This window comes from Notamacropus eugenii, chromosome 1 (assembly GCF_028372415.1).
Source record: "Notamacropus eugenii isolate mMacEug1 chromosome 1, mMacEug1.pri_v2, whole genome shotgun sequence".
NCBI classification, from domain to species: domain Eukaryota; kingdom Metazoa; phylum Chordata; class Mammalia; order Diprotodontia; family Macropodidae; genus Notamacropus; species Notamacropus eugenii.
Window position 1 is genome coordinate 227,053,031 of NC_092872.1, and position 26,497 is coordinate 227,079,527.

The following is a 26,497-nucleotide window of genomic DNA, read 5'->3' on the forward strand; positions in this document are numbered from 1 at the left end:
AGGCTTATCACTTGAAATAAACCCTGTTCATCCTCTCCTTGCTACCCCCCTCTCAGTCTGGGAATTTAGAGCATGGAACCAGAATCTTCCCCAATTCTGGGACCTTCCAGTCTGTGAGCAGACACTGCTGGCTGCAGCTCCTACATCTCCTTCTCTCTGTCATCTCTACCCTTTGCAGATGAGTCTATGCAGAAATTGTTTGCTAATGGAACCGGCCTCATCTACCAGATGGTCAGCAGCTGGCTTATGTCCCCGAATATCCAGTTGCAACTGACGGGTGCCCTGGCTGTTGCCAACTTTGCCAGGAATGGTAAGGCTGCCCTAAGACTTCTGAGCTATTGTCTTCAAGGAAAAAAAATCATAAGTTCATATACATTTACTGAGAGCCTACTAAGTGTCTGGAACTATGCTGGTTCTAGGAATATATACTAGGAATACAAGTACAAAAATGAGACAATCTCTGCCCTCATGGAACGTATATTCTATTAGAAGAATATATGTTCACAGGTTAGTATAGATAAAATATATTTTTACAAGTAAGTAGAGACTGGAGCAGAGTACCAATGGCCTCTTGAAGGAGATGGGCCTTGGATTGAGCCTTGGACTACACTGGGGTTTGGAAGAGGCAGAGGCGAGAAAGGAGAGGATCCCAGGCATAGGAGAGAGCCTGTTTAAAGGCAACTGAGGTGGACAGAGGTAAAATCATTTGTCCAGGGTCACACAGTTAGTAAGTTTCTGGGGCCCACAACTACACACTGAACCAAATGCCAAACCAGGGAGCTCATATTTGATCCTAGAGGCAAGAGTTAGCTAGTGATAGCTCTTGGGCAGAAAAATGACATGGTAGACCTGCACTTGAGGAATAATTATCTGGTACCTGTCTCAGAGTAAGGAGTAAAAAATGATAGAGCTGAGAAAGATCTTAGAAGTCTGACTCAATCTTCCCATTATACAGATGAAGAAACTGAGGACCAATGTAAGTAGAGGGTGGGGGAGGATAGGAGATGAGGATGTGGTTATAGCATGGTAATGGAGGTAAGAAAACAGCCAGGAATTATGCTACCTGAAGACAATCCTGGCATCCCAATGAGGAGAATGAAGTGTGTCCAAGGTAAAAGGACTTAGGCTCCTTGTCATGGAACTCCGACAATATACCCGTTACTGAACTATGAGCTTCATGAGGGTAGAGATGTTTTATCCATTTTTAATATCTCTCCCAGCACTTAGCACTGCATGCTGTGTCTAGGAAAAGGGAGAAGTTAATAAATATTTGTTGAATTAGACTGTTTTATCTGACAGGGAGAAAGAAAAGGAGGTAACTCATCATCATCTTCTACAAGGAAACATTTTCTAACCCCTCTTAATTAGAGTACCTTTCCTCTCAATAATTTCCTACTTATCCTGTATGTTGTTTGTTCATATTTGTTTGTTTATTGTCTCCCTCATTAGATTGCGAGTTCCTTGAGGACATACTGTCTTTTGCCTTTTTTTGTATCCCAAGTCCTTAGCATAGGATATGGAACACCTTTAATAAATGTTTATTGATTGACTGACTCATGGTTTGTCCTCTTCTCTTGCAGACAGCAACTGTGTGAAGATGGTACAACTAGGTGTGGTACATCAGCTCCTGGATGTCCTGGAAAAGCATGTGGATGGTGGTGACGTGACAGTGCAGCATGCAGCCCTCAGTGCCCTCCGTAATCTTGCCATCCCTGGTAGGGACCCTTTCCCATCCCTGAGTGCTTTCTTAGGTTCAGGCCATTGGCCTAAAACTCAGTGACATACACCTACACCACATGGAACAGTCAAAGACCAGTAAACTGGGAGTCAGAATAAGATCACTATGCAACACCTCCTTCCTAGGGAGATTATGAGAATCAAATGAGATAATAATATCTAGTATTTATATAGATCTGCAAATCACTTCACAAATGTTCATCTTGATCTTTCCAACAACTCTGTGAAGGAAATGCTATTACCCACATTTTACAGATGACGAAACTGAGGCTAGGAGAGGTGAATTGAATTGTCCAGGGTCACACAACTACTTAGTGTCTGAGCTGGGACTTCAATATAGGTCTTTCTAGCTCTTAAGTCCTGGGCTCTATCCACTTGGAAGTGTTGTAACATCATCATCATCATCAGAGTTTATTTCAGCCTTGTAACACTTCAGGGCTAAAAATTGATAAAAATTTAGTCTGTTGCTTTCCCTAGGAGTATTTATATTTAACCCAAAGGAATGCATCTCTAACGAAAGAATTTTGAGGCTTCATAGTGTCTTTTGCTTTCTCTTCTTTGTCTCCCTCACTCCCTCTGTCTTTCCTTCTTTCTTCTCTAGGGCATACTTCATATCCTACCCATTAAGTGCTTTGGCAAAAGGCAGGGAAGGGGGGTGAGGTGATGGGGAAATATCAGCCAAGTAGTAAAAATTAAATCTTTTTTTCTGACTTCAAAGAGTATGAGGTCTTTGAGGAGATGATGACAAAGAAACCAAGCCTCATGGAAGCAAATGCCTGATCTAAGATCATAGATCTAGAACCTGCAGACACCTTGGGGACTATCTACCCCCATTTCACCACTGAGGACACTGACACCCAGGGAGAAAAAGTGTCTTTCTTTTCCTAGGTCACATTGGGAAACTCAGAGAAAGGATTTGAACTCAGATTCTCTGATTCCAGATCCTATAACCATTCTTTCTCCTTCATCCAAAACAACAGATCTCTTGATTTCCAAAAGGAATGCTAAGAGTGAGGATCCAAGCTGTATTATACCACCTGCTTCTGGGGCAGCCTAATGTTTAGGCACAGAAACTAGCCAGCCCCCACTCCCAATGAGGAGACTTGAGAACACAACATGACAGCTAATAGAGCTAATGTAATCTTGGGCTGCCTGAGGGGAGGGAGGTGCAGCCTCCAGGAACCATGAGGTGATAGTCTTGCTGGAGTCTCCCACAACAAAAGTATGGTGTTCAATTCCAGACACCATCTTTTAGCAAGGACAAGGTAAACTGGACCCTTTAGACTCAAACCTCCCTCCTTTAGAGCCTCCCTGAGCCTCTTGCTTCAGTATCCCCATCAAATGAAGGGTTTGGGCTCTAAAGACTTTTCAGTTCTTTGAATGTATCTGTGAATATGCATTTACAGTTATCCTTTCCACAGCATGAGCATTAAGGGCACAACAACCCCAAAATCTGAAAATCTATGTAAAACTTTTTGGCCCTTCCTTTGTACCAGAAAAGAAGTCTGAATTTTTTTTCTTTTTTTCTTTATGGGGAGTCTGACATGGTACCTTATAGTGAAATTTGGATTAAGTATATAGTTCTTAGACTCTGTGTCATCTGCAACTTCCACAAAACTTCCCTCAAATTCCCATTTAATTTCTTATGCCAACCCTCAGTATAGCAAAACCCTGATGGGGAAAGGTACAGTGTGGAAGGGAAAACTGAAGTTACATACCTCCAATGCCTCAGCTTTATACCCTATAACTATACTGTTAATATAGTCACTTAAGATTTGCATAGCACTTTCCTCTTAATATTCCTGTGGGGTAGATAGGGCAAATATTATCATCCTCATTTTAGGGGATTAGAAAACTAAGACTGAGAGTCTGAATGACTTGTCCAGGATCTCAAAGCCCATAAGTATCTAAGGCAGTATTAAGATGGAGTTCCTCTGCACTCCCAGCCCAGGGCTCTAGTCTAACCTGTAAGCCAAGCTCTCCCTCCCCAGGTAATAGAGGGAGGGTGGGAGGGCAAGACACAAGCATCAATAAAGGCACCATGCTAAGTACTTTACAAATATCATCCTATTCCATAGAATCCTGGAACTATCCTTCCACATTAAGAGGATGCACAAAAACAGTAGCCATCTCATTTTTGGATAGAGTTCTTTAGATGTTTCAAAGTGATTCCTCACCCACTGTCTCTTGAGGTCCTCACTGCCAGCCTGTGGACTGGTTTAGACAGCTGTTATTGTCTCTGTGAAGAGATGAGAAACAGGCTGCCTCCAAAGCGATTAAGTGACTTCCCCAGTACAGAGCAGGGCCAGCACTTAGAACCCAGGCTTCCTTACTCCTAGTGGTCCAGCACTGTCTGCCTCTGTTGACTGGGGGTGGAGGGGAGTCCTTTGCCCTAGATTCTGAACTCTTACACATCTCTCTCCTACCAGTGAAAGTTCTCCAATTTCAATAGCTTTAATTTCAATCAACACTTAATATCTGCCTACTGATATTAAAGGGCACTAGGTTAGCAACTGGGGAAGGTACAAATTTTAGGGACAACATTGTCCTTGCTCTATCAGAGCTTACAATCTAAAAATGGCATTTGGTATACATATATAATTATAATTCAAAAGGAGTATACACAGTAATGCTATGCAAATTCTGAAGTAGGAATGGAGAGATAAGGGAATATTTCCCAAAAGAAGCAGCAACTGGGCCTTTGATGAAAGTTAGGATTCCAAGAGGCTGACAGGAGGGTGGGGGCAGAGCAAACAGTATGGGCAAAGGCAAGGAGGCAAGGAAATGTCAGGTGTGTGCCCAGGGAAGCAAGTACTCAAGCACAGAGTACATGAGAGGTAGCAGTTGGCAGAAAGCATTGAGTATCCTGAATGTCAGGAGTTTGAACTTCATTCAGTAGGCAGTAGGAAGCCTTTGAAGGCCTAGGAGCCATGGAGAGACATGATCAGGTGTGCATAGGGGAAAATAAAATGGCAGTGGTGTGCATGATGGACCAGAAAGAGTCAGTGTAGGAGGTGGAGATGGGGAGAATGACTGGTGATAATAATATCGGGCTGATACACTGAATGAGAACTTGGCCAATGGCCACACACAAGCCTCTAGAGGGTCATGGGTAAGCAGAGAAGATCCTAAGTTCAGAAAACAGCTGAGACACCCTGGAAGCAAAGAAAGGTCTCTGTGTTCCACTCACACATTTCTCCCCCCCACTCCCACCCCAACACTCCCAGGGAAGACATAGAAAGACAGCCAGAAGACAGGCAGAAGGAAAGGAAGGGAGGGGAACAGAAATCACTCCATTTCCACAGGATGCCCAGAAAAAAAAATAAACTAATTACGGGACCTGGAAATTTCCAAAAAGAAACATAACAGCTATGAGTCACTTAAAAGAGCAGGGAGGGAGGGAAGGAGGAAAGGAAAGCTATTTCCCCTCTCCCCTCACCCTATCCCCAAGATGGAGGCACCTTTCTGGACTTCATCTCAACAACAAACATCAAAACCAGGAAAAGTATCAGCAGGAGAGCCCCTGCTGAGTCCTGGAGTCAGCCCTAGGCTTTGAATCTGCATGACCTTCCCCTCTTCCCCACCCCACTTGGACAGGGGAAGAGATAAAAGCTCCACACAGAAGAAGAGTTGAGCTGAGAATAAAATTAAATCAATTAGATACATTTGGAGGCTGCCAGAGGCTCACAAGAAGGGATTTTCATTGATCAAAAGGCCAGTGAGCAGTTCCAGGGCATGCTACCCAGGGATGCTGGGCTACAGCAGAGGGAACAAGGTTCCAGCTGTAGTCCCCAAGGACCACAGAACATATAGCAAGATCATGAGGAGCTGGCCTCCACTCCTCAGTCAACCCCAGGATCTTAGGAGCTCTAGGAGGGAAATTCTCTTTAATGCTGATTCCCCAGAAAAAGAAGAGCTAAGACAAAACCAGAGGCAGCCAGGAAGGAAACACCTGGGCCCCGGACAATAGGGGTTCTAAAAATGGGACCAGAAAGAGCTCACTCCCCAGAGGCAGCCGGGCAGCCTCATTCGCTGTGTGAGTTTCACCCTATACTGAGCATTAGAGGGGTGGCAGGAGAGCTAGAAGACAGGCCCTTTGCGCAGAGAATTTCCAGTGTTGAGAGGGCACACACATGCACAGGACCAGTGAACACTATAGTGTGCCTCAGTTTCCTCATCTGGAAAATAGGGCTGATAATGATAGTATCCACCTCAAAGGGTTGTTACGAGGATGAAACGAGCTAATACACGTAAAGCACTTTGCAAACTGTCTCCCACACCCAGAATACCTTCCCTCCTCACTATGGCTTCTTGGAAACCCTATTCCCTTCTACGGTTCAAGTACTAACCCCTACTATGAGACCTTTCTAGATCCTTCTAGCTTTTGGTGCTCTCTTAATCCCAAAATGCTTTTATACATGAGTATATGTATATGTAGGGCCACTAGGTGGTACAATGGATAGAGCACTGGACCAAGAGTCAAGGAGAACTGAGTTCAGATTCAACCTCAGACACTAAACTAGCTGTATGACCCTGGGCAAATCACTTAACCTCTATTTGCCTGTTTCCTCAACTGCAAAATGAGCTAGAGAAGGCAATGACAAACCACTCCAGTATCATTGCCGAGAAAATTCCAAAGAATCACAAAGAGCCAGATACGACTCAGATGACTGAACGACAAGATAGGTCCATGTATACATCTGCATATATATGCATCTGTGCATATGTTGTTTTCCTCCTATAGAGCATTAATTCCTTAAGGGCAGAGACTGAATTTTTTTGTGGCTGTTGTTCTAATCCAGAGCATAGCATAACACTTTTTCTTTTTAATTTGTGATTCTATCAACAAACAGAGCTCCTTATAATCTCAGAGTTGCCCAGGGCATTGAGAATTAAGTTGCCTGGAATCACAGTCAACGTGTCTTATTTGGGGCTCAAAATCCAGGCCTTTCTCACTTTGAACCCAGCTTTCTCCCCACTATGCCAGGACACCTGGCACATTGTCATTGTTTCATCATTTTTTAGTCATGTCTGACTCTTCATAGTCCCATATAGGGTTTTCTTGTCATTTTCTTGTCATTTCCTTCTCCATTAGATGAAGGCAAGCAGAGCTTAAGTGACTTGCCCAAGGTCACAGTGTCTGAGGCCCAATTTGAACTCAGCTTTTCCTGTCTCCAGGCCCAGTCTCTATCCACTGAGCCACCTAGTTAGCTTGGCACATAACAGAGATTTAATAAAGGTTTCTTAGATTAAACACTACCCTTCCCTACCATACCAGTGCTCAGGAGGGGTCCAACCTGGATATTATATAGCCTAAAGCCCTGAAGGCCAAAGGGAGCTTTCATGGATAATTACAGGAATCAGAATGTCCACTTTAGAGAGTTCTGAGGGAAACAGACAAGCAGTAAGGAAGTACGTTGCAATCTCTCCCTTCCATTCTCTTTCTCAGTGATCAACAAAGTACAGATGCTCGAAGAAGGTGTGGCCAAGCGTATTCAGATGTTGCTGAGATCTGAGATGCCTCCAGTGCAGTTCAAACTCCTGGGAACACTTCGAATGTTGATGGATGGCCAAGGTATAGAGCAGCTGAGCACCACTGGCTCATGATCCTAGTACAAGGAGGGAAGGGGAGCATAGTCTCAGCTTCCTTCTATTTCAAAAGACTGTTTAAAAGGGAAAACAAAACCAATGGGTTAAGTATCCAAGCCTGAATTGGTTATGCTTTCTGGGAATTTTCTACATCCAGGTCACCATATGGCGTTTTTTGTTAAGGGAATATGAAAGCATTAATGAAGCACAGATCTCCAGATGTGTTAAAACTATCACTCAGCTTAAGAGGCTTGTGGTATTAATATAGCTACAGCAAGAGATTAGGTATACCTTCAGTTCTTAAGGACAACCAATCCCTCAGGGGAATTACAAACTGAAGGCATAATACTTTGCCTCAAGTATACCCCCAATAGCCAGTTGAAGTGTTCCCAGCCAACATCAAAACCAAACTTCTTAGTAGAGAATCTCACCAAATGCCACTCAAATCCATCTCAAAGTTGGACTCCTCCAACCCCAGCAAGAAACAAATAGTCTTCCCACCTTTAATTGTCTCATGTTTTAGTTACTCAGAGCAGCCATTGACCTTAATTAGCTTGGCAGCGGAAAATTAACATGTTCTCCTAATATGTGTCTTAACAAGTTCCTGTTAAATTAGGTAATTGTATTATCTAGTGTAAATTCATTAGTCTGGCAGATGAGCAGTGGAGTTGAGTAAGGGAAATGAGAAGTAGAGGAGGAAGATGGGCAGAATGAAGAAAAGGCAAGTTCTTTGGCCCCTATGTAATAACAGGAACATGGACGGGCACATACAACTTTGGCTTCAACTCCCAGCTCTCTTCTGGGCCCAGGGAAATGAAGCAGGAGTAGAAACTGCATGCCAAGCTTGAGGGTACCAATAGTCTGGGATGTGGAAACACCTGGCATACATCCCCAGGGGTGGCTTTTGGCAGGTTCATCCTTGGTGCCCTGAGTCACCATAACTTATAGTCTTTGCTTTGCCAGTGGAAGCCGCTGAGACCCTTGGGAAGGACCCAGCTCTGCTGAACCGGCTAGTGCAGTGGTGTGAGGCCAAGGAGCATGCAGGTGTTCAAGGGGAAGCCAACCGCCTGCTAGCTTCACTGCTGAGGCACAGCAAGTCCCAGGTGAGAGGCAGCCAGAAAAATGGCAGAATTGGGAGATGGGGGGAGAGGAGATCAATCAAAAACTATTCCTCCACTGAGGAGTTTTCAAGACTTTCTGCCCAAGCTCCAGTTGGATGCTGGACCCTTCACTTCCCTGAGGACATGTGGGATAGCAGTCCACAGAATTTCAAATTTGGAAAGGATCTCAGCAACCATACTGGAAAAAGAATCCCCACTACTAGTCATATAACAAGTGGTCATTCAACGTCTGCTTGAAGACCTCCAATGAAGAGGAACCCACTATCTTCCAAGGATGACCACTCCATTTTCAGAGAGCTCCTCCCCTCCCAACCCCTTGCATCAGACTTAAATTTACCCTTTTACAATTTCCACCCATCGTGGCTCCTAGGTCTTCACTCTTGGACCAAACAAAACAAATTTAATCCAGAATGGTACCATGGAAGGAGTATTGGTTTTGTAGCTGTGTAGCACTGGCTTCAAAGCCTGCCTCTGAAACTCACAATCTACGTGACTGGGCAAATCACTTGATCTCTCTGGCCTCAGTTTCCTCATCTGTAAAGTGAAGGTGTTGCACTAGATGGCCTTCTAGCTTCAGAATTTCTTCTAGCTATAGGGCCATGACTCTATGCTCCCTCCTTCTGATGACTGCCCTCCAATACAGGAAAACAATCATGTTCCTCCTGAGTGCTCTCATTTTGATGTTTTCACCCTTCCTTCACCTCCAAGTCTCTTCATGTGCAAAATAAGATTGGACTAGATCTCTAGAAACCCTTCTAGTTCTGGGCCTAGATTCCTAGACATAGGGTCAAGAAGGCTTTACCCCAAGCCGCTAGTTTGGGATGGGGAGTTTATGTCTCCCCCAAACAGTTCTGTTCCCTTCTTCCTTAGCAATCATCATCCTCAAACCTCAACTAGCAAATCATCACAAGCAGCTATCACCCCAAGGTGCTGGACAGCCCCTCTTCAAGGCCCATTTTCCTTTCCCAACCCTTGAAGAGATAAGGGCTACACTGATTCTGTCCTCCCCATCCCCCCCAAAATTATTTTTGCTTCAGGTAAAAAAGAATTCTAGTTGTAGATTTATTCAAACCTCGCCTTCCATTTCAATGCCTTCAATGCCATATCCTTACCCAACTCACCCTTTCCAGGACACAGTTTTTGCTCATTAGCCAATGATGTTGATATAGCCAATGATTAACATTAGCTAAGGCTTAGGAGGCAGAGGAGATAGACTTAAAGGATCATAAATTTGGAACTGGAAGGAACCTTAGAGATCATCTAGTCTAAGACCCCTATTTTACAAATAAGGAAACTGAGGCCCAGAGAGCCTAAGTGACTTGCCCAGAGTCATTCAGGCAGTATCAGAGGCAGGATTCAAACCCAGGTCTTCTTGACTCCAAATTAGCATTCAATCCGCTCTACAAAATACTGGGGGACAATTTTGTGCCTCAGTTTTTCCCACCTGTAAAACAGTGGTAAAGATTCCAGGCCAACTTTTTCTCTCAGGGACATTTCTGGGGATTGATGACACAACTTGGTAGAAAGTTAAGCACTAATCATTGTCATACAGACTGGGTCTGCTCAAGTCAATAGTTAATTAATTATTGCAAAGCATTCTGGAAATACTTGAGGCTAGGGAAATGTTTAATTAAAGCATGCTATCGGCTGGAAGCCACAACTGTCTTTCATTGCAGAGTGCATTGACTCCTGGGTATATAAATCACTCTGCTTTTGGAACACTTGAGCTTAAAGGTTGGTTTTTTTGTGTGGTTTTTTTTTTGTTTTGTTTTGTCTTTTACTATAGACCCTGGGTAGCCCCTGTACTTCATATGAGCAGGAACTGGAAATGGGGCTTAATCAGGAGTATCTCTGGTACCACATCTCTTTGGTAGGGTAGTAAGTAGATCGAGTTCTGGCCTTGGAGACAAAGAAACCTGGCTTCAGAATCCCATGTCCAACAATTTTTGTGTAGCTATGGGCAAGTCATTTAATCTCCTTAAACCTCATCTTCTCATCTGTCAAAGAGGAATACTCATATCTGCCATAACTACTTCACAAAATTGTTTTGAAAAGAGAATGACAGCATACCTTAAAGCCTTTTGCAAACCTTAAAATACTCTTTAATCATCATTTAATCCAGAGGCCCTTAACCATTTTTGTAACATGGATCCCAGGAGAAGGCTAAGAACTCCTCAGAATAGCAGTCATTCAATCCACAAACGTTTATTAAGCACCTACTATGCTCCAGGAACTGTGCTAAACACTGGGAATACAAAATGAAGCAAAAGACAATCCCTGCTCTTCAGGAGCTCGTCTACCAGCGGAATAATAATATTTTTAAATAAATAAAATATAGAAGATTCCAAATGAAATACAACTTATCCAAATATTTAAAGAACCAATTCATGGAGTCCTTGATGTGTATACTCTGTGGACCTCAGGCTAAGAAGCCCGGATCTAACAGAACATTTGGGGCCATGCTAATGGAAGTGTATACAGTACCCATGCCACATCAAGGATGTTGTGTCCAATTCCAGGTATTATATTTTACATGGACAATCTAGAACAGGGGTGAGGAACCTGCAGCCTTGAGGGCACATGTGGCTTTCTAGGTCCTTGGGTGCAGCCTTTTGACTAAGTCCAAATTTTACAGAACAAATCCTTTTATTTAGGGGATTTGTTCTGTGAAGTCTGGATTCACTCAAAGGGCTGCACTTGAGAACCTAGAAGGCCTCACCAGTTTCCCCACCCCTGATCCAGAACATGCCCACTGGAGGATGATAAGTCCATCTCCTCCAAGGAATTTGGCATGTCTGTTCCAGAAAAGGGATCCTAGGTTAGGCAGGTGGGGTATGGAAAATGAAAGCCATCTTCAGACCCTGAAGAATGTCACATGGCAGGATTAGCCTTATTTGGATGCACCACCAGGTGTTGACACCTCCACTCACACCCACAGCCGATCAGTGAAACCATGTCCCAGGTTGCTGGACAATTGGTCTCAAGCTCAGTGGCAGCCACACCATTTAACAACAAGGGAATTTTTTTTTTTTATTATTACATGAATATTTTAGCAGACAGGCAAAGTGAACAGAGGGTGAGACTAGGAATCAGAGACCAGTTTTCTAATCCTGCCTCTGTGTGATCTTGTGCCTGTCATTTGAGCTCTACCTCAGTTCTCTCATCTGTAAAATGGAAGCAGTTGGACCAGATGATTTCTGAAATTCTTCCCAGCTCTGGACCCATGATCCTAAATTGAAGTTTGAAGTCTCTTTCTGGGATGAAACAAGTGGGAAGGAAGAATAATGGATTTCAAGGCAGAGATCTTAGGTCCAGTCAGTTCTGGATCTGCCAGTCATTCACAAAGTCTGTGACGTTGAGCACCTCTCTTCACCTCCCTGGACAGATCTCCATTTTCACATCTCTTTTAAAAAAGTGAGGAATTAGCCTAGATCAGGAGTGGAGAACCTGCAGCCTCCAGGCCACATGTGGCCCTCTAGGTCCTCAAGTATAGCCCTTTGAATCCAAATTTCACATAACAAATCCTTTTAATAAAAGAATTTTATTAAACTTGTTTAATAAAACTTGTACTGTAAAACTTGAACTCAGTAAAAATGCCACACCCAAGGGCCTAGAGGGCCACATGTGACCTCAAGGCCACAGGTTTCCCACCCCTTTTGGTTGGTCTCTTAAGATACTTTCTAACTCTTCCTCTGTGACTACTGTGATTCTGTGAATTAGGACCGGTGGATAGACACTATAGGGAGGCAGATTTGGCATCTGTATTAAGAGAGCCTTTGAAACCATTAGTGCTATCCCAACAACAGAATGAAATGACTCCACATAGGTTACATGGTCACTATCAGGGATGCTCTACAGGGAAGAAGCCTGAACCAGATGCCCTCTAAGGACCTCTTTCCAATCCTGAGATTCCATATGGTCTAGAGCACATACAATAGGTACTTTTAAAATTACTGTGTCCTCTCCCTCTGTCCTTTGCTCCAATCCCATATGCCCCACGGAGTCTGCAGTTACAGCACATTCTGAGGCCAACATCTCTCTGTCCTCTCTCCAACAGGAAGTGGTTAGAGCCATCCAGGAAGCCCAGGGAGTGAAGCATCTCGTTTCCATGACAACCAGTGAGCATGCCATCATGCAGAATGAAGCTCTTATAGCACTGGCCATCGCTTCAGCAATTAACTTAGGTAGCTCATCAATGTGTGTGTGGGTTGACAGGTCCCCAGTTGTGTCCTGTCAATCACTAGGGAGGTTTTTAAATTAAAAAAGCAGTAAAGGATGAGAAATTAATTCAGATGCCTAGGCAAGAACAGCAGAAAATTCATAGACCCTCAAAGGCCTTTGAATTATTTTCTCAGAAGCAAAAGACAAAGTCTATTTTGTGTCTTTATACTCAGCTAGAACTTACTAAGCACCTACTATGTGGCAAACATTATTCTAGGCTTACTTTAGGAATATCTGTGCCTTCTGGTACCTGAAGGTATCACTGATATTCTCCAGAGAAGGCAACATTAGCTAACCCAAGGCAAGTACTTCAGAGGATCATTAGGCATCCCTCTCCTCTGTCCCCTGCCACAAGATATACCTGAGATTGCACTCTCACATCTTTTCCCTTAAAGGAAACAGAGCACTCAGTCAATTGGTCCTCGACATAAATTCTAAGGAGTGTAGTGGATATAGTGCTAGATGAGTTCAGAGCCTACCCCTGACACTTATTAGCTGACTGACTCTGGGCAAGTCACTTAAATTCTCTCAGCCTCAGTCCCTTTGTCAGTAAAATGGGTGTAATAGCAGAACCTACCTCCCAAGGCCCAACTGAGATAACCCACTTTGTGAATCTTAACACACTGTATAAATGTTTTACACCTGACCACAGTGTGATGGAAGGAACCCTAGGCTAAGAGTGAGACCAGGGGTTTTAGTCCTGTTTCTGACACAGAGCCTCAGTTTCTTTGTTGGTAAATTCTAATTCCTCTTCCATCTTCAACAATTTGTGATTCTGAAAAACCATTCTAGGCACTGGTCTGACCCTGATTCCTTTTATCCCTCTCCACTATGGCAGCATGGTAGAGAACACTATGGATCTGGATTCAGAAAACCTGTGCCACTTACTCCCTAGGTCACAGCTCTCCATCTGTAAAATGAGGGGTTTGGGATGAGCTGGATGGGATCTCTGAGGTCATTAAGTCCAATACCTTTTACAGATGAGGCAACTGAGGCAGAAAGCTACATGACTTGCCCAAAGTCATAGAGATAGTAAGTAGCAAAGCCAGGATTTGTACCTACATCATGATTCTAGATCACAAGCAATCTCACTGGGCCATACTGACCTTTCAGCTATCAATCTGGGATCTCAAGGTCCCAAGACGGCAGTCTCTGACAACCCGATCCCCTTGGGCTCTTGTTTTCTGGGCCTTCCATTAGTTTCTACCCTGGAAGCTTCTCCTTGAAATGGCTTTCCATTACTTGCAGGAGAACCCCATTATAAGTCTAGGGAGTGAAGGAAAATGGGAGAAGCTATCTTTTGTATTCCAGGTTTTCCCACATCTCTAAAGGTTGCTAATTTTCCAGGGCCCAGGACAGTTCAGCTAGTCATGGAATAGAAAAGTATTTCAGAACTTTCAGCATCTCACCTTTTTCTCTGCAGAAATCATCAAAGATGCATTTAAAGAGTCCAAACTGATCCCAAATTTACAGAAGCTCCTGGAGGATGAAATGGCAAGCCCAGAGGTGAAGTACAAGTCCCTGGGCCTCTTGTGCAGCCTCCTGGGTTCAGGTAAATGGCTCACCCCCACCGTTCCCATGACAGAAAAGTAGATTTCTAGACTCCAACTATCTGGCAGCCCTGGGAAGGGCACCACAGTGGATTTCGTGAAATGAGTGTAGGACAAACATCCCTGACAGAAAGTGTTGTTCGGACTTGAAGTCATTTCTTTGCCCATTATTCTCATTGGTGCTTAGCAGAAAAAGGCCTTCAGATTGGAAACCAAAAACCTTGCCCCATTATCCCTTTACACTGTCTCTTCTATTTGCTCTCCTTTCTTCTCTTTTTGGTATTCTCATTCTTTAGTCTTTAGATTTCAAGAGACCTTTTCACTAGAAACTCTGACCAGTGCACACACCTCTATTAGAGAGATATATATGTGCTCCCTTTTCCAATTCTGAAGACAAAATTCCAGACTTCTAGCCTGAGAATCTGGGTTTCCTCATTTACCTCCTTTTCTGCCCTTTGCACCTCAACTAAACCATCCTTCATACCTCTTTAATCCATTTGGGAAAGCTGAGGAACCCCACGTTTGTAAATATCTGGTCAAGTCAAAATTATTTCTCATACCCTCCTCCCTACCATCCAGTTTTGCTACTAAGAGCAATCACCTGAGGGGCTGGGAGAGAAAGAGAGGGTTCTCAGTGTTGAGGTTCAGCTTTTGCCGTAATAGGGTAAGTCAAGGAGAGATAAAAGCTCAGAATGAACTGTTCCAGTGAGGGAGCAAGGAAGAAAAGTCCAGGATGGACTAGGATATGGGGTAGCAGTGAAAGCAGTATGGATAGTGAGGAGAAAAAGCCCAACAGAACCTAACTGTTTAGGGAGAAAAACCCTACTTAGGCAGCCTTTGGCAGCCTTGGTTTACAAGTGCCACCCCAGCAATTTATTGGGATAACCTTGAGGCAACCTATTCCCTTGAGTAGATAATGAAGCAATTCAGAATATTAGACTAGACATGGGAGGGACAAAACCTCAGAGGGGACAAGTATCCTGCATATCATAGATGTTATATAAGTATTTTTTTAATCTGAGTAAAGCCACATTTCTCTAAATGATGAGTAGAATGGGATTGATTAACCCTAAAGGAAGGGTAGCATTGACCAGCATTTACTACTACAAAGGAGATGTGGACCAGAGCTTAGTTCACAGGTACCACCACCCAAAGGGTCACAGGGAATCTATTTGATTGATATTCCATTCTTTTATATCATTAGGTGATTTAAGAAAGCAAATGGAGGAAGCCAACGTCCAAGACACCCTGGAAAATCTCTGTAGTGACAGCAATGCCAGCGTGGTCAAACAAGCCCTCACCACCCTCCAGATCCTGAAAAGCAATGCCCAGGACTCAGGTCTCTTTTTCCCCTAGGTGCTGGTTTCCTGCTTCACTATGACCAGCCTTCCTTGGAAGGTTGCTGTTTGCAATACATAAGACACCTACTCTTCTTGCCATCTCTCCCCCACACTTGAGGGGGGGGATCCAGAATAACCACATCCCTGGACGCCAAGCACAGCACAGTGACATTCTAGTTGGTAGTACCCAGCAACATTATGATTTTCAGGTCAACTTTGGGAGTTTTTAGTCACCTACTTTGTGCAACCCTATGATCCAAGTGGTCCCTCTAGCTGATACCCTAGAGGAATTTCTCATTCAATGTGTATTATGCTCCCTTTCATGTCCCATCACCAATCAGGAACCACTCACCAGCCTCTCTCATAAAGAGTCTCCTGTGAAACAGACTTGAATCCCTAGAGATTCAAGACCCAGTTTATGAAGTGGTCATTAAAGTGGTGCTGCAAGAATGGCTAGGGGAGAACTCCTCTCTTTAAATGATTCATCATTCAATGACTACTTGAGTGCCTACTACACACAAAGCACTGTTATCCCACAGCAGTAGCAATGTGGTGATGATGGCACTTCCAGAGTTAATTTTGCAAAGTGCACCAAAGCCTACATTGGCAACTCAAGTCATGGAATCCCAGGCCAAAGCTCTCCAGCTCTCAGTCCTCCACTTTCACCAAGTAGGCAAGACCTTTTTAGCCAAAACCGTTTGGATTTTTGGAAAATCCAAAAGGGACTCATCTCTGGTGTACAATTTCCACTGTTACTTCTGGACTTGTAGACCCAGCAACCATCCCTTACCTTAGGACCTAGTGAACCAAAACCCTACTATATCCCATAAAGCACTTTAAAAAAATCATTCCTCAGGATTGTTGACTGGTCTTCCAAAGCAAAATCCTACCTAAAAGCCTATGGCCCAATCAAGGGTAGAGATCTGCACAAGAACCTATGAACTGCCAGCTTCCACTGGATTTAAGTAATCTTATGAGTAAGATGTCTGCCCTTTTCTCATGGTGCAATGGAAAGAATGCTGGATTTGTCATCAGAAGGCCTAAGTTCAAATCCCAGCTCTGCCCTTTTTACCTGTTTAGTGAGTCACTTAAAGGAGGGGAGACTAGACTAGATGCCTCTAGTTTTCTTCCAGCTCTAAATATATAATGCTGTGGTCCTCCCATCAGGCTCTGTGCTCTGGCATGTCTTGGTAGCAATAACCCCACTCACAAGGAAAAAGAAAAATTAGATCCGTAGGGGAGAGGTTGAGGACACTGTACTGAAAAGGCCCCAAGGGAGGTCTCATGAAGTAGGTTCATACCCTGAGGAAGGTAACACTTACCTGTCAAATGCAATCACTTCTGTCCATCCACTGGCCCACAATGGGAACCCTACCTGCAGGTTCACCCTCCTAACAAACTGCCTTCTGAGATCTATAGGCTCTGAAAACAGTATCTGCTAGTCATAGGTCAAGGGCAGGCAGCAGGAACTGGGAGTCACTAAGGAAGCAGGGAGGGGATCCAGTTGCATCACATTGAGTCTATATCTAGTCCCAGTCACTGCCATCAAGTGGAAATGACAAAAGAATTCTTTGCATCAGCTCCATAATTTGTTCAATTAATAAAGTTCAATTGCATAACAAGTTAGTGACTCTCCATTCCTTGGCTCTGTATTTTGCTTTTGTATATTGCTTTAAAAAATAAAAGCCTTTGCAAAGCAATTTCACATCTAATTTTATGTTCAAAAACACCCACTATGACATAGCAGGTAGGGCAAACATAATCCATTTCAGAGATGGGATGAGACTCAGAGACTAAATGAGTTGTAACCAAGTGAAGGATGTAAACTCAGCTCCTAACTCAGTTAAACACCCTATTTGTTGTTTAGTAATTTTCGGTTGTGTCTAACTCTGTGACTCCATTTGGGGTTTTCTTGGCAAAGATACTGGAATGATTTACCATTTCCTTCTCCAGCTCATTTTACAGATGAAAAACCGAGGCAAACAGGGTTAAGAGACTTGTCCAGGGCGAGACAGCTAGTGTCTGAGGCTAGATTTGAATTCAGGAAGATGAGTCTTCCTAACTCCAGGACCAGCATACTGTGCCACCTGGCTGCACCTGTCCTTTTTATTAGATCATCTGAAAACATGAATCGCTATCCTATATACCTTCCTCTGCTATTTCACCATGTGCACAGTGCCAAAAGGACAGTCATGGCAATCAGTCCTACCCACAAGGACAAAATATGATGCTGGGTCTTGACAACCTCGGTGCTCTGTTTCATTGCTCAACTGGTAACACTTTTACTGCCTGGATCGTTTCTTCCACTATTTCTATTCAGAAATAAACATGTGGGTACAATTCTCTCTGCTCCATTTCATTCAAGTGGGAATAGCCTGGGTTGTATTTTTCTTTGGAACATTCAAAGAAATCTATTCCAGCTCTATAGCTAAAAAAAAAAAAAAATCATTTGACAGACTTCCTTCAAAAAGCCAGTAGCACCTATGTACTCATATGTGCTGAGTGATGTGTCGTGCTTAGCACCATGTCTGGCACACAGTAGACCCTTAAAAAATGCTTCTTCCTTTTCCTCTATTAGGAGACAATTATGACGCAGAACCCCTGCTCTCAAGCACCTTACATTCTAATGGGGGAAAACAATTCACATACAAGAGTTGTGGCCAGGAAGGAGTACCTTAGTATGGAAAGCTTTGGGATGATGAGTGGTTCACAGGGAAGTAGACTGATACATCCCTTCCAAGAGCAATGGTAGAGCTGATTTGATCATGGGTTCCAGAACCCAGCGGTGGGGATAGCTAGGCAAGGATATAGGGTACATAAGTGAGCAGTAAAACCATGGTTGAGGCTGAGTAGAAAATGGCTTGGGGGTAGGTACAGATGTGAAGCATGGCTGTAATTGGCCTGAGTGTACCCATAGAAGTCATTAATCAGGACAGGACATGATTTCTGGTCTCAGTGGCAAGATATTTAAATCTTTCACCAGTAAGATGGGGATAATAGCACCAACCTCACAGCATTGTTCAAAAGAGATTTTACACACACACACACAGGCGTTATATGTGTGTTAATATATAAATGTGTTGTGTGCATGTATACATATACATGTGTATACTGTATGTGTATGTATATATATACACAATCCCTTTGCCAACTTTTAAAGTGCTATATATAAATATCAAATTATTACCAACTTATACTTCCCTCAACTCCCTTTCCTCAGTGAATTGTTTCTGATTCACAAGTTTTTCTTTTTACCCAAACTCATCTAGGGGCTCAGACTTCAATATTCACACTGATGACTTTTAAAACTCATCAGTCAGCTCCAAACTCAACTCCCTAGACCTCTACCATCACTACCTCAATTAGACATAAGGATGATTAGATTTCATCACTCCCCAAAACAGTCCCATTTCCAAAATTTTGAACTCTGAAGTTCAATTCTCTGATCACCATCTTCTGTTGCTTCCACCTTGTTAATAGTGGTTCTTTCTTGAAATCTGTTCTTTGACCTCCATGACCTCTGGTCCCTTGATCCTTTACCTATTTAACCATTCCTCAATGTTCTTCACTGGCTTGTCATCATCATCCCACCCCTGAAGTATGGGTATCCCACAAGGTGGGACCCTTTTCTAGACTCCCTGGTGATCATAATGGGTCAGATTTTCAGCGCTACACAGATCAATCCCAAATTCAGTCCTAATCTGTATCCTGACCTCAAGTTCCACATCAACAACCCCAGAATCTGAAATAGCACCTCAAACTCAACATATCCAAAACTAAACATGGCATCTTCCCCATCCTTTGTCTTGGCACCTGCTTCTTCCCAGTCACCTGGGCTTGTGCCCTTGAAGTTATTTAATACCCTTCTCTCCCCCTGAATAATCCCTTATCTAAATGAGAATCTGTCACCACAATTTTAACTTCAAAATTAAACAAACAAAAAAGAAAAACCTTTCATTTGTCTCCTCTTCACTCAATCTGGTAGTACCCCAGTTTAGTCAAGCTTTCATCTCTTACCTGAACTAGCTGGTCTTATGTTTTATCTAACTAGTCTACCTCCACTATGTCCTTTCTCCAAAACATCTTTCATTTCACTAATGCACACTTCTGAATATCACTTCTGTGCTCAAAAATCTTCACTGGTTCTCTATTACCTATGGGGTAAAATACAAATATCCTGATGTGTAAGAACCTGACCTATCTGGCTCCAATCCAGACTGCAGTTATCTCTTCTACATCATGACTTTCCCCATCATGGTTTTGACATATCACAGGTTGGCACAAGAAATTACCATAAATGGGAATTTGGGGGTGGTTTTTTGGAAGTTGCAGACGACATGGAAATGATTTAGAAACTCAGAAATGCTTAACCCAAACTTTACAATAAGACACAAATATCCCATAAAAGAAAAAGAAAAACTTAAACTTCATCTCCAGTACAAAGGCAAGGCAAAAAAGTTTACATGGATTTTCCAGATTATGCCCCTAACTCCTGCAATGTGGAAGGGATAACTTTAGTTTCCTGTTTCTTTTCCCTTTCACATTGTACATTCTGGTCAAAAGTCATACCTTCCAGACTCCCACTGAAGCACTCCAGCTAGAGAATTCCTTACCACAAAACAAAGCCCATCAGGACACTAAGCTTAATAACTCTGCCCTCTGCAGATTCCACTTTTCCTCTTCAGGCCAAGCCTGACAGATTTATCTGTATTTCTTTCACTTGGCAACCCTTCAAATATTTGAAGATATCACTTTCCCACCATCTGCTGTACCCCAGTAAGTCCACTTTTCCATCCCCAATTCCTTCTGCTGATCTTCATACACCATGGCTCTAAACACCTTCCTGGCCACCTGTCTCTGGACACATTCCAAGCTGTCAGAGTGCAACTGAAATTAATCTTTGGGTTTTACCTGTTGAACCCCTCACAGCAACTAGAAAAATGCTATAGAGCAGACCTAATCAATGAATGATCTGTTATCTGTTAATGGTGAAACTAATGGAAAGAACACTGGTTCTAGGAGTCAGGAGATCTTGGCTTCAGTCCCAGCTCCAGCACTTAACTCTGTGATGACCTCAGAGTGGGTCATTTACCTTCATCATCTTGGTTTCTTAAATCCACAGAACAGAAGCCCCTTGAGAGTAAGGGTCATTTTGTTTTTATCTTCATGTCCCATGCACATTGAAGGCACAATTAATGTTGAATCCATACAACATGATGACTACTTACCCAATCTACCTCAAAGAGTTAGTTAAGAAAAGTGCTTTGTAAGCCTAAACTGCTATAGAAATGGCCTTCAAAAAACCAGGCCATGCCCATGCCACCATGTGGCATCAGAAGAATGCAGTAGAGGGGCATATACCATACATACACATACAAACATAATGGAACATATATGTGAAAATAAGAGTCATTTGCTTGGGAGGAGACATCTTCTCCAGTAATCCACAGCTTAGTCACCCACATCACTAACTCATCTTGGCTAATGAATGACTTCTATCAATTTTTTAAAAGCCCAGTCTACTCTCAAAAGTTGGTTGTCTACCACCACAGAGAATAATAAACAAAATGTGACACCATCAAATGTTCCTGGGCAACAAGGTATCAAGAACATTAATCATATGTGGAGGGGAAGACTCCATGGAGAAAATGCCCAGTGTGTAAAAGTCTCTCCATCACTGAAGATTGACATTTTAACTTATAATCTTAAAGACTTTCCTGGGAAATTTGTGTTGTGACTTGCTCATAGTCAAACAGCTACCTTGTATCAGAGACAAGACTTAAACTAGGTCTTTCTCTCTCTCTGTATATACCATACATATATGTGTAATATGTATGTGTGTATAATGTAATATGTATACCCATGCAGACATGACACTCACTAGCTGTGTGTCCTTAGGCAAGTCACTTTACCCCAAATGCCTCATCCTGGGTCATCTCCAGTCATCATGATGAATATCTGGTCACTGGATTCAGATGGCTCTGGAGAAGTGAGGCTGGTGACCTTCACAGCCCTCCCTCTCTCAAAACAAAGTCAAGTGCAAGTCATATGATTACTTCTCTGATGGCATGGTCTTCTTTGGCAATGAAGGGCGAACACATATATATGCAAAGGCTATATATCATACACATATGTGCATAAACACACATAATGTATACATATGCATATATGCATACTATCAGGGAGGACCAACACCTTTGGTGTGATAGCTGTTGAGCCCTTTCCGGGGCTTTTTCCACCTATAATGTTCACCTCTTCCACTCAACTCTCACCTGTGGCTCCAAGAAGCTAGCAGTATGCACAGTGGCCACAACTCAGTAAACCATTTTGGCAGACAGGCCAAACCAGGTTGAGGCTAACCAAGGGGTCTCAAATCCATTGGTGAGTTAGGGGGGTGTCTACCCCAAGCATGAGAAGACTTCCTCTGGTGGGATGGGAGGATGAGAACAATTTGTTCCAACAGCCATGAAGGCAGATGAAGCAGGTGATGTGGAGCGCTTAGAGCTTGGTTAGACACCAAAGACGCCAAGGTCATCCACTGCACCCTGCGTCATCACCAGCTGTCTTGATTCTGTCCTGCCAGTGGACTATGATGACTCTGGAGGAGAGAGTGAGGCTGACGACTTCATGCAACTCTGCCTCACTTAAATCCAATTTATATACGAATCAAAAGACATCAAATGACATAATATATGTAATTATACACACCGTGATCCCATTTTCTCAAAAATTACTCCTCATATTCTATATGAGTAGCACAACCAATATTTGGTCCTAGAACAATATTGAAATTATCTGGGTGGGAAAAAATTAATGATACTTATGAACAGGCAGCATTTTAGAAGTGGTCATGAGGTCATGGAACTAGTTCACTCAGAGATCAATCAACTCTGGAAAATTTGGCCCTGTGATTTTCTTTTTATACCTTCTGCATAGGCTTAGTTCCTCATCTTGGCAAACAGGAAAGATGATGACCAACCACACTTCAAATCCAGAGGGGACAAGCTCAAGTAGGTATTGGGTGTCCTTTTCTAAACTAATGCATCCAATTTGACCATGGAACACAAAATGGATTGGGCATGAATACCCTGAGATTCCAGTGACAATGTGTTTTGTAAAACTAGGATACCTGTTTTGTACCTGTTTTGTAAAACTAGGCTCTTTAAATCTCACTGCTAAACTTGTTACCTCATCTGTAAAACAGGGATAATATAATACTACCTATAGCATTCAAAGTCCACGTCTGACATATACTGGATATTGTGATCCAGGCAACTCTTAAAGACTAAGTTTCAGAACAATTAACAACTCTCATTGGTGGAGGTATTTTGCTCATTTTGAATTCCATACACTGATAAATGAAAGGAAATGGATCCAAAAGAAATATACATATATATGAGGCCAAATGTGGGAAGGAACACTGCCCAGACATACAGCCATACTGCTGATCTCACTTCTCTCAAGACCTCGAAAATAATCACAATGTTAGTCTGGAGACTATGCCTTTATGCTGGACAACAGTTTTGGAGGATCATGGCCTCCCTTGTGAATGCAGAAATCCTGCCACAAGTTAGCCTGGGGTAGGTTGGGACAGGAACAATTTTACTTTAATTCTGGTCTTCACATAAAAGAGAAATTGAAAATTGTGTTCAGAAACAGGGGCAAAAAATGGTCCATGAAATATATCCCAAATTGAGCCAGAGGCCATTTGCCTTGGCCATCGATCATTGCTGTCTGGTCCGAATAGCCCCTGATTCCCATGGCAGCCATGTTTATTTACTACTGTGATGCTTAACACCACTTGGGAAATAAGAAAAAGTCAACATTTATATAAAGATGTAATTCAAAAACAACAATAAAAAACAAGTTTGGTGGTCAAAGAAAGGCATCACACCTCCAAAATCACAGACAGGCATCATTCTTTCCCTAGTCTACAAACATACAAAACTTAAAAAAAATAAAATAAAATAAACTAGCCTACACCATACTAAAACTTACATCATGCTAGGCACAGACATGAAACACAGCAATCCCTGAACAAGTAGGGCACCATTATAATAAGCAGGAATGACTGTTAGTAAATCGCCCAACACAAAATTGACTATGCCTTAATTATGGGGGCCAAGGGAGGGGGTGGGGATTAATTAGTAGAGGAAACAGATTTTACGTAATAAACACATATCTCAAGAAAAATACGCAATGCAAAAGGGACAAAGGAGCCCAGGTAAGATGATGCAATAAAGCTAGACAATATAAACACTGGAGAGACCCTGCTTGCTTGGGAACCCAAAAAAAGGGAGGGAGCAGAAAGGGTGAGGAGAGAATGGGGGAAGGAACTTCTCACAAGGTAGAGTTTCCCGATAAAAGAGAAACTACTAAATAGCTTCATGAACCCCTAATTGGTCAATCGTTGTCATTAATGCTACCTGGTCTCGGAGGACAGGAAGAACAACTTCTCCATGGCCTTTTTCTGTAGCAATGAAAAACAAGGAGCTGAAGCATTGGGTCTACTGGTTGGGGATGGGGGAAAAGGAGAAACTATGGGGAAAGTGATTTTCGAGACAACTTACCTGGCATCGTCAAGAGAATTCCAAGATGGACTCTTAAAAATGATCTCAGCTCAGATAACTTTGTCAGGTTGATAAGGGATGAGGCTAGGAAGCGAACCTGTGACTTCATTGGCTTAGAGAACTCCCAGGTGAGGAAATTTCCTCTACCAATGCAAGTCAAGACCTTCTCTCCAACTTAAGTCTTAAGAGAGTTGCTAGGATCACTGAGGTTAAGGGACACACAAAGACAGTCAACAGGTGTGAAGAGTCTGATCTTGAACTTAAGTGTTCCTGGATACAAAGTTTTGGGGAGCGGAAGAAGCTCTAAGAAAACCATGAAAGTACTTCTGAGAGAATATGTTTACCCTGATAAATAAAACTATTTACAAACTTTGAGAAAATGATAAGACATATTAGAGGAAAATCCAACTTACAGACCTACCTCCTGCCCCACCCCACCCCAAATGCCTTTGGAGCATAATGCTATTGGAACAAAAGAAGATGGCTTCTGCCCTTAGAAAAGCCTCAGGGAGAACATTCAAGGAGGCTCTACATTTTAGAGGCTTCTCTCAGGGGTGCAGTAGGCTAAGAAAGTTCTTTTTAACTAAAGTATCTACATTGGCTCAGGGTGACTATGATTTTTGCACAGTTGAAGTTCCATGCTTTTTTTGATTCAGATTATCTTGGCACCCAGTTAAATTCATCTGTGTAAACACACACACACATACACACACACACACACACACACACACACACACGCAGTCTCCCTCTTCCAGCTTTATTTCTCCCATTCATTCTTCCTCTCCCCCCATTTTCTCTCTCTCCTCATTCTCCCTCTTTCTCCTTATTTCTCTCTCTCCCATTATCTCTCTCTCTCTCTCTCTCTCTCTCTCTCTGTCTCTCTCCCTTTGAAAAGACAAGACACCTGGGAAGCAATTCAACTGCTCTACAACAGGTGTCACTGAGACAGAATAGAGCCATTTCTAGGCATTTTTGTCTTACCAATGCTGGGCTTTCTCTACCCAACAAGGTAAGCACCAGTGAAGCAAAGTAGGAATTCAGATTACAGTAACTGGGAGCCAAGAAAGCTAGGCTCTAAGACAGTGATATCCTGCACACATCGACACTGAGACAACTTAAATGTGCCCTAACTTGGGACTTGAAGTCTCTTAGGTCTTTCTCCTCACGTTTTCTATCACTCTGCCACTTACAGGTCAGTTCTTGGCTTCTAGGTCACAATACCCACCACCCTCCCCTGGTCCCGACCACCGGTGGAAAGAAGCCCTGGGGGACTCCAGGCCCTCTGAGCTTTGTTAAGTGTCCCCTCTTCCTTCTGCATCAGCATAAAGCAGAAAAAGAACAACTATCCAACCGATGGTCAAAGGAAGGCATAATTCGGAGGGAGGTGGTGGTAGAGAGGCATCCAAGAGCTCTCAGGCCAGCTTGTCAATTTCTTTCCATATTGATGCAAAGTTAATGACAGTGAAATGGATTCACTTTCACAGCTGGGGTCGAGCTTTTATCTTCAGAAGTGGTGGCCAGCCTTCACAGCCTCAATGTCCGAAATCAAGGTCCTGGCCAGGAAGATGCCAAATATCTGAAACCAGAACCAAAGGACTCATGATCAGTTTGGGGAAAAGGGAAGAAGAGATCAGGTACGAAAGGAAGACACGGCAGCTGTGAGGTGGTAGAGGCCTCACTTAAGACAGAGTTCTGTCTCCAGGGCCCATGAAAAGAACTGCCAGTAGACAGATGGTAAAATAAATAAATCACATCAACATCCTTGGCTACTCACAGAGCACAAACTATAAACCACTCAGAAGAAGTCTGAAGAAAAGACTGAGAAGCCAACATGTCAATCTTAGTTATTTTTCTGCTAAGACACTCAAAAAAAGATAAGCTAAAAAAATTATGAATATCTAGAGTCCCACAGTGGATTGAGTCACCTCAATTTGAAGAATCCCTCCACCTTTTTTTTCCTCAAGTACCCCTCCACTTTTTTAAAATTTTCCTAGAAATTTAATAACCAGCAATAAAAATAAACTTGCAAAATAAAGAGCAAAATCATAGCCAAAACCCCTGGCCCTTAGCAAGCAGAATCAAATGAGTTAAGCAAAGAAAACGTTTTTCTGTTTTTGTGTCCCCTCCCAGATCTACCTCAAGCTCTGCCACCTTTTACTTCATCTTCTTTCTCCTTTCCACCCCTTTCTAAAGAGTTAACAAGTGTGTACACATTTTTGCTTCTATTAATTTAATTCTGAATCACCTCAGATCTTTCCATATTTCTTTTATGTATATTTCATATTTGTCATTTTTTATGGCACTATAATATTCTATTATATTAATGTAATTTATTCAGCCATCCTACAGCCACTGAAGATTTAGGTTAT

At 42.7% G+C, this 26,497-nt stretch overlaps 2 protein-coding genes across 8 annotated transcripts in view; one reads left to right on the forward strand and one right to left on the reverse strand.

Moving 5' to 3' along the window:
• LOC140517081 (rap1 GTPase-GDP dissociation stimulator 1-like) overlaps positions 1-16,406 on the forward strand; it is a 73,614-nt gene extending 57,208 nt beyond the window's left edge. For all 6 annotated transcript variants that reach the window (XM_072627971.1, XM_072627969.1, XM_072627972.1 and 3 more), the window contains 7 exons: positions 179-310; positions 1,581-1,715; positions 7,187-7,312; positions 8,290-8,429; positions 12,505-12,631; positions 14,092-14,220; positions 15,423-16,406. In XM_072627971.1, coding sequence (XP_072484072.1) covers positions 179-310; positions 1,581-1,715; positions 7,187-7,312; positions 8,290-8,429; positions 12,505-12,631; positions 14,092-14,220; positions 15,423-15,574 — 941 coding nt within the window. In that variant the 3' untranslated portion in view covers positions 15,575-16,406. The remainder of the gene's footprint in view (positions 1-178; positions 311-1,580; positions 1,716-7,186; positions 7,313-8,289; positions 8,430-12,504; positions 12,632-14,091; positions 14,221-15,422) is intronic.
• A 6,977-nt stretch (positions 16,407-23,383) lies between these two features.
• The window catches only part of TSPAN14 (tetraspanin 14), a 79,554-nt gene continuing 76,440 nt past the window's right edge, over positions 23,384-26,497 (reverse strand). For both annotated transcript variants that reach the window (XM_072627977.1, XM_072627978.1), the window contains exon 9: positions 23,384-25,704. In XM_072627977.1, coding sequence (XP_072484078.1) covers positions 25,633-25,704 — 72 coding nt within the window. In that variant the 3' untranslated portion in view covers positions 23,384-25,632. The remainder of the gene's footprint in view (positions 25,705-26,497) is intronic.